General features: G+C 35.6%; 1 protein-coding gene, 1 long non-coding RNA gene and 1 pseudogene across 5 annotated transcripts; 1 reads left to right on the top strand and 2 right to left on the bottom strand.

Annotated features, from left to right (window-relative positions):
• Nucleotides 1-1002: 1002 nt before the first annotated feature.
• On the bottom strand, nt 1003-2503 carry LOC104707122 (uncharacterized). Of its 2 annotated transcripts, none has more exons than XR_754556.3 (3): nt 2086-2503; nt 1876-1991; nt 1003-1497 (listed from the first exon to the last, which is right to left on the bottom strand). It is a non-coding gene; the product is annotated as an uncharacterized LOC104707122 (long non-coding RNA). The 2 variants fall into 2 exon arrangements; XR_015564041.1 differs by having other exon boundaries at nt 1853-1991; nt 2086-2452.
• Nucleotides 2504-7184: 4681 nt separating this feature from the next.
• LOC147939998 (uncharacterized) lies at nt 7185-8480 on the bottom strand. Of its 2 annotated transcripts, none has more exons than XM_087462200.1 (2): nt 7635-8480; nt 7185-7528 (listed from the first exon to the last, which is right to left on the bottom strand). In XM_087462200.1, exons 1-2 carry the CDS (start codon nt 8134-8136, stop codon nt 7449-7451), a joined length of 582 nt encoding a protein of 193 aa, XP_087318326.1. In that variant the 5' UTR covers nt 8137-8480; the 3' UTR covers nt 7185-7448. The 2 variants fall into 2 exon arrangements, with proteins under 2 accessions (XP_087318326.1, XP_087318325.1); XM_087462199.1 differs by having other exon boundaries at nt 7617-8472.
• Nucleotides 8481-8885: 405 nt separating this feature from the next.
• On the top strand, nt 8886-12075 carry LOC104707121 (receptor-like protein kinase ANXUR2 pseudogene; annotated as a pseudogene). Its single transcript, XR_015564040.1, has 2 exons — nt 8886-9145; nt 9250-12075. The product of XR_015564040.1 is annotated as a receptor-like protein kinase ANXUR2 pseudogene (transcript).
• Nucleotides 12076-13753: the final 1678 nt, after the last annotated feature.

Below are 13753 nucleotides of genomic sequence, written 5' to 3'. Positions count from 1 at the left end.
TTTTTGTCAACCATTGGGCCACAACTGGCCGACTCATTAGCCAAATTCCTACATTTGTAGGAAGCGGGACTCGATCCCTGGTGTGATGGTGCCTTCTACAAATGAATTTACCTCCTGTCACTGAACTAATGTCACTTCACTAAGTTTTCATTTTTATTGGAGCTGATCTCTAATCTTTCTCATTACATCAAAAAGTTTTTGTGTTGTTCTTCATAAATCGAGTCATAGACGCGATATTTGCTTCCTTACGTGTAACTAGTTATAAAACTACCGCAATATCTTCTTTGATTTCATCATTATTATGAAAAATAGTAGCAGCAATTTCTTCTGAACTTCTGACATTTATCACTTTCACCAAGTTAATCTACTAAACTATTAGCATCCATCCTATTACGATAACCAAGAGTTGAAAAAATTCTATAAAAATGTGAATTACAACAAAAGTATCTCCGTTTATAATTGAAAATTTTCAAAACTATGAAAATAAAAAAATCTCTTCATTAAAATTTTTAAAACTATCTATAAATTAATAAATTAAAACCTTTATACACTACAAGAAAAACTGTCTAAAGCCACAAATTTTTTTGCAGCTATGCTCCAAATCTTGTGGCTATATTGCCTATAGCAATGGAAAGACACAAAAAAATGTGGCTATAGCGTTGTAGCTAATTGAATTTTGTGGCTATCCATGGTTACATTGCCACGACGTAGCCATAACAGAGTTTGTAGCCAATAGCCACGAAATCGCCACAAAACTGTTTGTGTCTATAATAGCCACAGTTTAACCACAAAATAATTCGTAACCATTAGCCATGACATGTTACAAATATGATCGTAGATTAAATCCACAAATTGGCGACGAGTAAGGTAATGGCTATAGTATCCACAACTTAGCTACAAATAATCTGTAACTATTTGTCACAAATTGGCCACAACAAAACAGTGGCTAAGTCAAAAAATATACTAAAAAAAAACTATTGGGAAATTAAATTAATTTGCTAATAATATAAAAGCAATTAATCTTATTAACACCATAGAGTTTTATATCCAAACTACACAGGTTTAAAGATACAAAAAAAAAACATAAATGACAAATTACATAGATTCAAGTCCATTGAAACGACATATTAGTAGAGACCAAATTTAAATACTTCAACAGATATCAAAGTCATATTGGATAGGTTGATCGGAGAGGTGCGGTTGGGTGCTGCACTGGTTCTTGTGTTGGACCAACAGCTGAGTCAGCATGTGTAGATGGACTTGCAGTTGATGAAAGCTCCATCAGCACGTGGAGTCTTGACTTGTTGGTTTGAAGAGTAGTTACTGAATCTTCTCCGTTACGGCGTTAAAATCATATCCAAGTCCCGCGCAATCACATCTATGTTTTCTTCATTGAAGTTTCGACGAAGAGAAGCAGAAATAGACTCATTAGGATCATCATTTTGATATTGAAATGATCCAAGACCATAGATATGCCCTTTGTTTGTTAATTACCATCTAGAGAAAAAAAAGTCAATCAAAACTTGGTTAGCAAAAGAGAAGCAGCAAATTAAAAATACATTATCACACAAGCTTTGACAGAACATTAGATTATTAATAACACTCACATAAATAAAACACATTATCAAATCATAAGAGAACATTAGTAAAAGGAAACAAACAAATCTCACTGATCTTAATTATAAGACCACCACACGAAAACAATGATTTGCAGAGAGAGAGTTTTGACACATTCACAATCACAATCACAAATCTCAGTTGCTGAAGGTGGTACTCCACCAGCCTCAAGTGACTAAGAAAGCATAGTGTCAATAATAACCACAAACACAAAAAATGAGAAAGGTGGACAAACCATCTCATAAGCAACACACGTACGTTTTTTTTTTTGGCTCCTGAAACATTGCGGTGAGTGCCTAATCCATCTGGATCTGAGAGGTGGTGCAGTCCATGTGGATGTCTGGAAGTCCGGTTAGCTCCTTGCGAACATTCATCTGCAAATATGTTAAAGACTTGGTTAAATTGACAAGGTTAGGTTATATACAGATTTGAACCACACAAGATTATACTCATACAAAACCTTCTTACTCAGAGAAAGAGATCGAAATTCAGAGGTTTCGGACTTTTGTGAGACGGAGAACCGACGATCCGGGGTTTGAAATGTCCAGCGCGTCCCGCCTCTCGTCCAAGAAACCGTCAGGGAGAATGAAAGAGAAAGGGATTAGAGAAAGAAAGAGAGACTGAGGAACAAACAACAGAGTAATTAAAGATGAACTATGGCTAACTTGTAATACTACTCGTTGAGAGAGAGAGAGTGAAATCGGCGGACTAGAGAGAATCAGAGAAAGAGATGGGTTAATTGAAAAGTCTCGGGAGGCAAAGTAACCTAAGAGGGAAAAAACTAGGGCTTTCTCTATATTTTTCAATAGCCGCGACACTTTTGACGCTCTTTGGTGGGTCTGACTCAAATTTTGGCCCCAAATGTTTACCCGGGTTTAACTTTTTCACATAGCCACACAATTATTTGTGGCTATTTGCGGCAATATTTCAGTAAAAAAATAACCCGGAAATCAAAAAAGTTTTAGCGGCAAACTCGAATTTGCATAGCCACAAATAGCGTTAAGCCTGGTCGTGGCCAGTTTACAATTACACATTATAAATATTTTGGTGATAAGTTAAACTCAAGACTTTTGTTAATTAGTACATATTACATTACAGTAAAACCTCTATAAATTAATACTCTATAAATTAATAAACACTATAAATTAATAAATTTTGCTGGTCCCAAGTCGGGCCAGTGTAAAAATTAACAATATTCGATAAGATAATAAGATAATAATTTTTTCGAAATCTCCTTATAAAATATGGTCCCAATAATATCATAAATTCATAATTATGTAAATTTATATATATATATATATACTGATATAATAGTGTATGTTTCTCCTAAAGCTCAATTCTATAGAACAATTGTAATGTTGTATTTTCAACCTATAATAATATCTCTAAAATATTTTATAACATGTCATACAAATAATTAAAATTTAAAGTTTTAATTTTTAGATATGCATCATTTACAATTTGATAATTTGACAGATTATTAAAATAGGAGAATTGATATTATTATTCATAGATTTGAATTTATGTGTCTCTATGTGTATAAGTCAATTTGTCTATAATATTTGTAATTTATTGTAAATAGTGCTTTCTAAATATTACAAGTTCAATTCCTAAACCATAAAATTTATAACATCCGAAAGTTTAATCTTATTTTGCTATAGTTGTTCCAATTCATAATTTTTTAAAAAATAAACAATTAAAAATATATCTATAAATTAATAATTATTAATTTATACTATAAAATAATAATTATTAATTTATAGATAAATTAATATCACTATAAATTAATAAAATGTCTTAGTCCCAACATTAATAATTTATAGATGTTTTACTGTATATTGATAAGTCCACAACATTTGCTATATAATTTGAAATCTGGTTAACTATATAAGTTATTGAAAAAAATGAAATTTCGATGAATATGTTTAAAGTTAGACACCATGAATCCATGATCACTACGGCACCATCTATGCATTTGACGGTTGCATGCATGTAGTGTTTGTTTTAGTTAACAAAGAATATATGTTTACAAAAGATATCTTCAAACAATAAATTAAAGCACACACAAATAATCTTAATTGTGTAATTATTTATAGGAGATTGGTTTTAGTGAGTTTGGAGATGGGATGATCAAGAATTAATGTCACATGATCAGTGGAAACATGAATCACAAGTGAAAATTTGCACTTCTCCAAAAACAACTCGCTCATTGTTCTTTGCATAGAAAAAAATTAACTCTTATTAATCTTTTTAAAAATAACTCAAAACAGAGCTAAAATATTTATCTAAACTACCTAGGATGTAGTATGAGCGGTCACAAATCAAGTAACGTACGTGAAATTAGAAACTAACTTTCGTGTTTCATCAACTATAATGTAAGTAATGTATTTACATGTTATCATATTCATAGCATGAAGCAATAAAATATGGGAATTCATGTGCGTATTTCTTTATTCATGCATATATTTGGCTTCATATTGGGTTTCGTGGTGTTCTGTGTTTAGATGGTTTCTTCTCAAGTTGCAGCGTTGCTTCCTACGGTGTGTCATCTCTATGTTGCATAGGACAGTGAAACTAAATTTGGGATGCTTGGTTGCGGTTGTCCTGTGGCGGTGTTGGTGGAGCGGCTTCGTTGTTACGGTTTTTGGGTATTTATTTGTCAGTGGTTGGGACTTAGGAGTTTTTGCTCGTGGTCAAGGAATCGGCGGTATGAGTTTCCTTGAAAGAGGTTCTCTTCTTTGCTTTTTTTTGGCGCTTGAACAGAGTGCTCTGTTCAAGAAGGTTAAGTAGTCTATCTCTCTGTTTGGTTCCCCTTCCTTAGTTTGTGGTTGTTTGCTGCTCAATTTTCAACCTCATCTCAGCAATCGTAAGGGATATCTTCTTGGGCGTTTCACCTCTGTCTGGATTATCACGGTTCTCCTATATATCTCCTCTGTTTTGGCTTCGTCTTCGGTGTCATAGTTTGTTTCCTTACCTTCCTCTGTTTGTGGTTCTCTATGTCTTGGCTTGTGTTAGGCAGTTCGATCTTTCCAATCCAAGTAGTTTGTCTTGTTTAGGTGATACCGGAGAACGTGAGTGCGTATATTGCTAGTACGTAATGGTTTGAGTTGTGGTTGCGTAGATTGCCATCCTCTCTGCCTACTTCCTTTGTATCTCGTCTTCAGGGCCGTGCCTATGAGTTAAAAAAAGGCATTTGCCTTAGGCCCCTAATATTAAGATTTTATTGGTCTTCTAATTGGTTCCCAAATTTAAATAATTATTTGATATATTAGTAAAATATATATTTTCAATGTTCTTTTTCTTAAGTTTCAAAAATTTGTTTAATATATTAAAAAGTATCTCTATTTATCTCTAGTATTTTACAATATATACTTTTAAAAATTATTGTATTTTCGTAGATATAAAGTGTTAATTAAGAAAATAGATTTAAAAATTGTATAATATTATATATTTATAGTATATAACATAAAGTTTTATTTTCATAGATTAAAAACAAAGTACTAATTATCTATAATTTATTATAAAAAAATATATCTAATTTTAGTTATAAGTTATAACATTTTTGATCACGAAAATGTATAAATTTTTATTTTTTGCCTTAGGCCTCTGGGAGTCTAGGCACGACACTGCTCGTCTTTGCCCACTTGGCACAGCTTTGCATTTGTTGATGGTATGTGTTCTTTTAATTGTTGTTTGTGTTTCATTGAGAGTCAGCGCTCAACTTTCTAGGGTTACAAGCCAAAAAAAAAAAAAAAAAACTAGCAACTCATGAGGGTCGAACCTGTGAAGGGGTGCCAATATTAGTACAACTAAACCACTGGCCTAAAGAAAACTTTTTTGGGAAATGGCCGAAATTTTCTATTTATTATGCACAGCCGCAAGCGAATGCCCGGCTCTGGTTTCATTTCTATTTCTACGTACTTGTTTAAAATTTGAGCATACATATTTACTTTCGTTGGGGACTGATTAATGATCACGTGATGAGAACGAAAATGAGTCCTTGTTTTTATTCCCCTAAACCACAACCCATTTAATTATATGGAATTATAGAAACAAACGTATAATTTGGACAAACGGTTATACTATACAATTATTTCATCATATAATCACACGTAAATATGAATCTGTCAAACTCATTTTGTCTCTTTAGTTTGCAGGATTTACACCAAACACTTGTTTTTTTTTTTCTTGGAAGATTTTCAAAATTTTAAGTTTGATTTGTCTTCGATGAAACCATAAGTAAAACACGATTCATACTATGATTTTTGTCATAGTTAATGATAAGAAGTACTGAATTCATTCCAAATCATGAGCAAAGCATTTGCCACATATAGTGAGGACAGTACAAATATTTACCAATTCGAACTAGTTCTATGTCTATAGCAACAAATATTTACAAATTTTGGTTTTGGCTATCTTTTGCCACAAAATATACTTAACTAGGTCGTGGTTATATAGTTTTGAAAATTTTTGTGGCTACATGTGGCTATCTTGCCACAAATAATCACAGAAAATGTTTGTGGCTATATAGACACAAATTAGACACAAAAAGCCACAAATTTCCACGTTTTAAGATTGTGTCTCACTTGAGGCTAAAATTACATAGCCACGACATGTTTGTAGCTCATTTGTGGCTACGGACATTTTTCTTTGTAGTGATAATTTAATAAAATTTGATGGTCCTGATCTTGTTAATTTATAGAAGTTTTACTATAGTTCTAAATAAATCTCCGATTAATTGATTTCACGCTAGACGCTCTCTCACTGCCCAACTAATGCCTAGCTAGTTTTAAAACAAGGGTTTTAGCTAAGTATTATAAGTTTGTTTATATTGTAATATTACAACATTATCTTTACTCTAATTCATTCCCATAAGTACAATTATAGGATTTTTTAATTTATTTTTGAGATAATTTAGGTCCACTAGAAATTAAACCTTGGGCTCTGATACCATGTTAAATTTGGGTTTATTTTGGGCTTCCAACTAAAAACGAATTGGCAATTAGTGGATTGGCCCTAATCCTTTATATATTAATGATAGTTTTATCAAACTTCAGAGGTGAGACTTGGATTGTATCCCAACAATCTCTCCTTCAAACCAATGACCATATGTGAGATATTAACACGCCTCTTCAAGATGATAACTCCATCTCTAACCAATCCTACTTGGACCGATAATAAACCCCTTCTTGGGCCCCCATTATTTGGGTTAACAAGAGGCATGTCTGTATCCACTTTTCTAGGTCCACCAGAAATTAAACTTTGCACTCTGATACCATGTTAAATTTGGGTTATCTTGGGCTTCCAACAAACAAAAATGCAAAGAATCTCCTACCATTATTATTCCTAGCAATTTACAATTATTTTGCGAGGGATTTAATTCCTAACAAATATTGCAAGGGATTTGCAACGTTGACCATTTTGCGAAAAGCGAATTGCGAGGAACTGACTTCCTCGCAAATCTCTTGCTATATATAGTCGTTTTGCGAGGGATTAGCTAAATATATTTTCATCGCAAATCGATTGTTTTCTTGTAGTGTAACCATCGTAACAATTACACGACCATATATTAGAAGTTAATAATCCAGTAAATGAATAAGAAAGGGCTACATCATCTTTTCATCTTGTTCGCTTTTGTTCGCTTTGCACAAATATGTAGAGAGAACCATAATCTCTTACTCTCTCTATTTTTTTCTCCCAAAACTTTACTATCTTTTTTTGTTCAGATAGATCCTCGTAGTAGGATTCTTTCTCTGTCCTATTTCACCCACAAAAGTAAACAAAAAATAAGTGTTTTACGTTGAAACGTAAAGTCGCAACATCTACACTCATCAGTGAGATTGCATCAAAGAACATGCAACAGCTTGTGCCCAATGTCGTAATCTTTGCTTCACCTGTTGAGGATTGTCCCCTGCACAACTCAAATTCACAATGGTTAGTCGCTGCGTATTTACATATATGGACAATACAAATTCAAACCAGCATTTATAAGAAGAAACCTTGGAACTTTTGTTTACCCGGGCATAGGATCTTTAATGAATCCGAGTCGGTTTTTGGGCTACAAGGTATGCTGCTTGAGGAAGCAGAAGTAGAAGACAACGAGCCATCTCCTCCATTGCTGCTACGACTGCTACTAGGTGAAGGGAGAGGTGAAAGTTGCCTATTCACAGCAAAGTAAAGATCTAATGCTGGTAATGTGTTGCACAGCTTCTGTCCGGCTTCTTCATTGAAAACGAATCCTAACTCGATCGACCCTTTGAGCTCCCTTAAATCTTCATCAGTTAGATCCGATGGATCGTTATCGTTTTCAGAGACGCCTTTTTGCTTTTTCTCCTGAATCTTTAACATTTGACGACGCCTTTTTTCCCAAGCAACATCTCGTGGTGTCTCACGCATTGATAGTTGCTTAGATAGCCGTTGTTTCGGTTTATGTGGCGCCATTGTTCTAATATCAGGTTCAGGAAGCGATGGCGTTGAAGACGAGATTGGTAAGGTAAGGCCTGCTCTTCTCCTCACCATTTTTTTAATTAATCACTTTGAAGAGGTGGCTTGTAATGCAAGGCAGAGATTTTAGGCTTATAATTGGGAAATATACGGGGCAAATAAGGGCTTTTCGTTGATGATTTTCTTGACCTCTTTTCTTTCTGAGAATATCAAAGCTTTGGCTTTGCTTCTGGGTCTAAATGTATGTTCTTCATCTGATGGCCGCGTGCAACACCAATTTACGCGGCCAACAACGAAGCTTCGACGGGGTCGGGTTGATCAGAAAATCTTATGTATACCCTTTTTACCTAAAACTTTTTGACTACCCGACCACATAAACTCTTACAAAAGAGACTCAAAGGAGCTTTTAATGGAGATTTGGTAAAAGTAGTTTTCACCATTGATTTATCCAATGGATGGTCGAGCTATTTTCCTCCAATGTTTAAATTTGATACGAAGACTCATCCGATATAATTAGCGACCTTTCTTTGTTTAGGTTCTTCGCCCACTAAAACAAAACGAGTTTCATAATTATCTGACTGTAGAAGAAGAATATACATTGACCAGTTTTGTTAATTTTCCTATTTTAAAGATCAAGTCAAATTTCGGAATTCTAGTATCAAAATCTTGTTGATTTTCCTATTTTAAGGATCATATCAAAATTACAGGATTCTTCTACTAAGATGTTTGAAACAACATAATTTATAAGTTTCTATATTTGAAGTAAACATATTAAAAAAAAAAAAAGCTTATGACCTGAAAAATAATTAAAATCATGCATATGTATTAATTACGAGTTAAAAACCTCAAAAGTGTATATACGAATCACTTGTAACCAATTACTAAACATAGCTTTGTTCGGTTAATCCTCTCCTCCGTAGATTCTCCTACTACTTTATGTTTCTCTTTCCGACACAACCCGAAAAATGAGCAGTTTTTGTTTTGCTGGGGGCTTCTGCTTCTGTTTCCATGGCTTCGATCAAACATCGTTAGGTTGAAGAGAGGAGAAAAAACAAGCCTCCAGTTTTCTCTGCTGGTGCTTGAGGTAATGCATACATAGAAAAGTAAACTTCGTTTTTTTATCAATCGTTTCATGTACGTACGTACGACGTAGAATTCTAAAAAAAAAAACGTTTTTATATGTTTCAGCCATGAACGAGAAAACCCGGATTCTATGTTCTTTCCTCTGTTTCTTCTATGTTCTTCTGGTTTCTCCATCACAATCTAATGGTCAAGATTTCTCGTTGAGCTGCGGAGCTTCACAACCAGCTGATGATCAAGACAAGAAAAAATGGGAACCCGACACCAAATTCTTGGAAACGCCAAACACAGTTCATGCACAAGCTACTTATCAAGATCCTTCACTTCTCTCGACGGTTCCATACATGACAGCAAGAATCTTCACAGCTCCCGCAACTTATGAGATCCCTGTTAAAGGAGACAAAAGACATTTGCTCCGCTTACATTTCTACCCATCGACATACACAGGACTCAACATTGCCGACTCTTATTTCTCCGTGGTAGCTAACGATGTTAGCCTTCTCAGCAATTTTAGTGCAGCTATCACATGTCAAGCCTTAACACAAGCTTACCTTGTGAGAGAATATTCTCTTGCACCATCCCAAAAAGATGTTTTGAGCATCACATTTACTCCCTCGGATAAACATCCAAAAGCGTTTGCGTTCATAAACGGTATCGAGGTTGTTCAGATGCCGGAACTGTTTGATTCAGCTGCTCTCGTTGGGTTCTCAGACCAGACATCAGATACTAAGACCGCAAATCTTCAAACAATGTTTAGGCTCAATGTCGGAGGTCAGGATATTCCCGGAAGCCAAGACTCTGGCGGGTTAACCAGAACTTGGTACAACGACGCGCCTTACATATTCAGCGCAGGTCTCGGTGTTACCAATCAGGCAAGCAACAATTTCAGGATCGACTATCAGAAAATGCCGGTTTCTACCGCGCCAGCTGATGTCTACAAAACAGCTCGATCACAAGGACCAAATGGAGATATAAACATGAAATCGAATCTCACGTGGATGTTTCAAATCGACACTAACTTCACATATATCATTAGGCTCCATTTCTGCGAGTTCCAGCTTTCTAAAATCAACCAGAAAGTTTTCAACATTTACATCAACAACAAAACCGCGCAGGCGGATACAAACGCTGCAGATATAATCGCATGGTCAGGAGGGAAAGGTATCCCGACTTACAAAGACTATGCGATCTATGTTGATGCCAATAATGGAGGAGGAGGCGAAGAGCTTTCGCTCCAAATGACACCATCGACATTTGGTAAACCGGAATATTACGATTCACAGCTTAACGGCCTCGAGATTTTCAAGATGGACACAATGAAGAATCTTGCCGGGCCAAACCCGAAGCCATCACCTATGCAAGCTAACGAAGATGTTAAAAAAGAATTTCAAGGCGACAAAAGAATCAAAGCTTTTGTCGTTGGTTCTGCTGGAGGAGTAGCAGCGGTTTTACTTTGCGCATTATGTTTCACAATGTACCAAAGAAAGCGAAAATTCCCGGGAAGCGAATCTCACACATCGAGTTGGCTTCCTATATACGGAAACTCCCACACATCGGGAACAAAATCTACTATATCTGGTAAGAGCAACAACGGAAGCCATCTATCGAATCTCGCGGCCGGTTTATGCAGAAGGTTCTCATTGTCTGAAATCAAGCATGGAACTCAAAACTTCGATGAGTCAAACGTGATTGGAGTAGGAGGGTTTGGTAAAGTTTATAAAGGAGTTATAGATGGAGGGACAAAAGTAGCAATCAAGAAATCAAACCCGAATTCAGAACAAGGGCTTAACGAATTCGAGACGGAAATTGAACTTCTCTCAAGACTGAGACACAAACACTTGGTCTCTTTAATTGGATACTGTGATGACGGTGGAGAAATGTGTCTAATATACGATTACATGTCTCTTGGAACACTTAGAGAACATCTGTACAACACAAAGAGACCTCAGTTGACTTGGAAACGAAGACTTGAAATCGCGATTGGAGCTGCAAGAGGATTGCATTACCTACACACAGGAGCAAAGTACACTATCATACACCGTGATGTGAAAACAACTAACATCTTGATAGATGAGAACTGGGTTGCTAAAGTTTCAGACTTTGGATTGTCCAAAACCGGACCAAACATGAACGGTGGTCATGTAACAACCGTCGTCAAAGGAAGTTTCGGGTATTTAGATCCAGAGTATTTTAGAAGACAACAGCTAACTGAGAAATCAGATGTTTACTCATTTGGAGTTGTTCTATTTGAGGTCTTGTGCGCAAGGCCAGCGTTAAACCCTAGTTTACCTAAGGAACAAGTTAGTCTTGGAGATTGGGCGATGAATTGTAAACGTAAAGGGACTTTAGAAGACATCATTGATCCTAATCTTAAAGGAAAGATTAATCCAGAATGTTTGAAGAAATTTGCAGATACGGCTGAGAAGTGTTTATCTGATAGTGGATTAGATCGGCCGACGATGGGAGATGTTTTGTGGAATCTTGAATTCGCGCTTCAATTACAAGAAACTGCTGATGGACCACGTAACCGAACGCCGAGCCATGGCGGTGGTTCCGCGGATTTTGGTCGAGGAGGAGGAGCTGTGGCGCTGAACGTTGCCATCGAAGAAAACGACGTCGCTGATGACTTGTCGTCCCAAGAAAACAGTGGAATATTCTCTCAGATCGTAAATCCCAAAGGACGATAAGGATTTCGCAACCGATCAAAGTTTCTTTTTCTTGTATGTGAAGTAAAGAAAAAAAAAGTATGATGATTTGGTGTATTGTTATGTAATGTATAGGGGGAAAAAAGGAATATGGAGACAACAAGTAGAACTTCTTTCGTTTTGTTTTCCAATTATCTTGATGCTTTATTCATTAATTAAAAAAACAAATCACTTGTAAAATTATTTCCCTATATGGTGTTATATGTTATGAAGAACAATATTGTTTTTAGAGGGGGTATTCAAATGATATTTTGGAGAATTTGATGGGATTTAGGAGATTTTGGATTTTGAAAGTTTTTAGGATATTTAGGTGGATTTGTTAGTTTTTTCAATCTTAAAAAAAGAAAAATAGTTTGTGATTTGGTGAGATTTTAAAAGAATATATTGGGTGATTTTAAGAGATTTTTAGAACCAAAATGAAAAAATTGGATTCCAAACAAAATCATCTCGTGATGAAGTGAATAATTTTGCAGGGTCCTTGTTTTCAATTATCACCCTCTCGTTTTCATTCTCCATTCTTGTCATGACTATATCAATGGGAAATTCTCGAAAGTTGTTGATATCATCACTGCTAACATTTCCATTTTGGACAATGCGATCGAACTGTGCAGGGATTCATCATGTCTTCTACTCTCTAATGCGACTAAAAGAAGGGATCGTTTACTATTTGAATGCATATACCCAAACGCTTTTTCTGTTACATCCTTCTGTTTGTGTATTCCCTTGACTACGTATGTATCTGATAACATCATTATTTTACCCATATTAGCTATAGTTTTTATATGTATTTAGGAAAAGTTTGATGAGATTTCAGGTATAGAAAGTCTATTATCAAGTATTTCAGGTTTCAACAAGGTTTTACAGGTTTTAGAGCAATTTGGACCAAAAGACAAGGAAAACATGTTTCAGGAAAGATTCAGAGCTTTACAGTACGTGCAACTTTTGAAGAACTTTTACAACTCAAATTTCAACGTACTTGGTGTCTATGGAAATCTGAGAGAGTCATCTTCCTCCTCGAAGTGGAATCAAGTCAATCCGTTCACTCGGCAAGAAGTTATGCCCGATTTACCAAGACGTATTATTGAAGGCCTGACTAGCCACCATCACTGCGGCCCAATACAAGCCTCCTCCAAGGTCCAGAAGCCTCTTTCGCCGCCCCTTGTCTTGCACTTAAGAAGAGAAGACGTTTCTACCCTTATAAAAACCCTAACCCTAAACAAAACCCTATAAATACTCTTAAGACCTAGGGTTTTCAAGTGTGCATCTTCTACAGCTTTTGGAGCAGCCCTAGCCACGACCAGAGAAGCAGCCGCAACCTCTTGTCCCTATTGAAGCTTGAAGATCCACCATCTCTCTCTTTCTACTCTTTCTTATAATTTCATTCTTTCATTGCTTTTGGGATCAAGTTACTTTTGTGACAAATAGAGAAGTTTCCTTTGAACCCCTTTATTTATTGATTCGTTTTTGATGTTATACTTTATAACATCAATGTCTTTTCTTTGCATCATGAGCGAGTAGTTTACTTTGTTGGGTTTTATGGGGTGATTCAAGGGGAATTCATGGTTCGCTTCAATTAGGTTGTTAGATCTTATTTTTGGTTTTATATTAGAGTGCTTTTAGGACATCTTATTCTTAATGCATGTGATTGGATTGATCACCAAGTGCTGATTGATATGCTCAAATTTAAATCCTAAGATTTAAATCCAGATGACTAATCAAAGATCTAACATTAAAAACAACTTATGGTGAAGAACAAGAAAGATAATGAATCCAAACAATTAATCAATCTAATAATCAAACTTGTGGGAAAACTTCTAATTCGCCTTGTGGACACTGCATCAATCGACACTATCATTTGCATCGACTGATGCATAGCTCTGAACTCGTCTCCCAACTTCACAACTCAG

This window comes from Camelina sativa, chromosome 8, assembly GCF_030686135.1.
Source record: "Camelina sativa cultivar CO46 ecotype springtype chromosome 8, ASM3068613v1".
In the NCBI taxonomy this organism is placed as follows: domain Eukaryota; kingdom Viridiplantae; phylum Streptophyta; class Magnoliopsida; order Brassicales; family Brassicaceae; genus Camelina; species Camelina sativa.
Note: the sequence above shows the minus strand (reverse complement) of the source record. Positions and strands in the feature narration are given on the sequence as shown.

What these genes read in the sequence shown, in the direction of transcription:
- LOC147939998 (XM_087462199.1), bottom strand. Translation starts at nt 8,136, where the DNA reads ATGGTGAGGAGAAGAGCAGGCCTTACCTTACCAATCTCGTCTTCAACG. An exon ending in GGGTAAACAAAAGTTCCAAG is followed by an intron (nt 7,529 to 7,616) that starts GTTTCTTCTTAT and finishes TGAGTTGTGCAG; the next exon opens with GGGACAATCCTCAACAGGTG.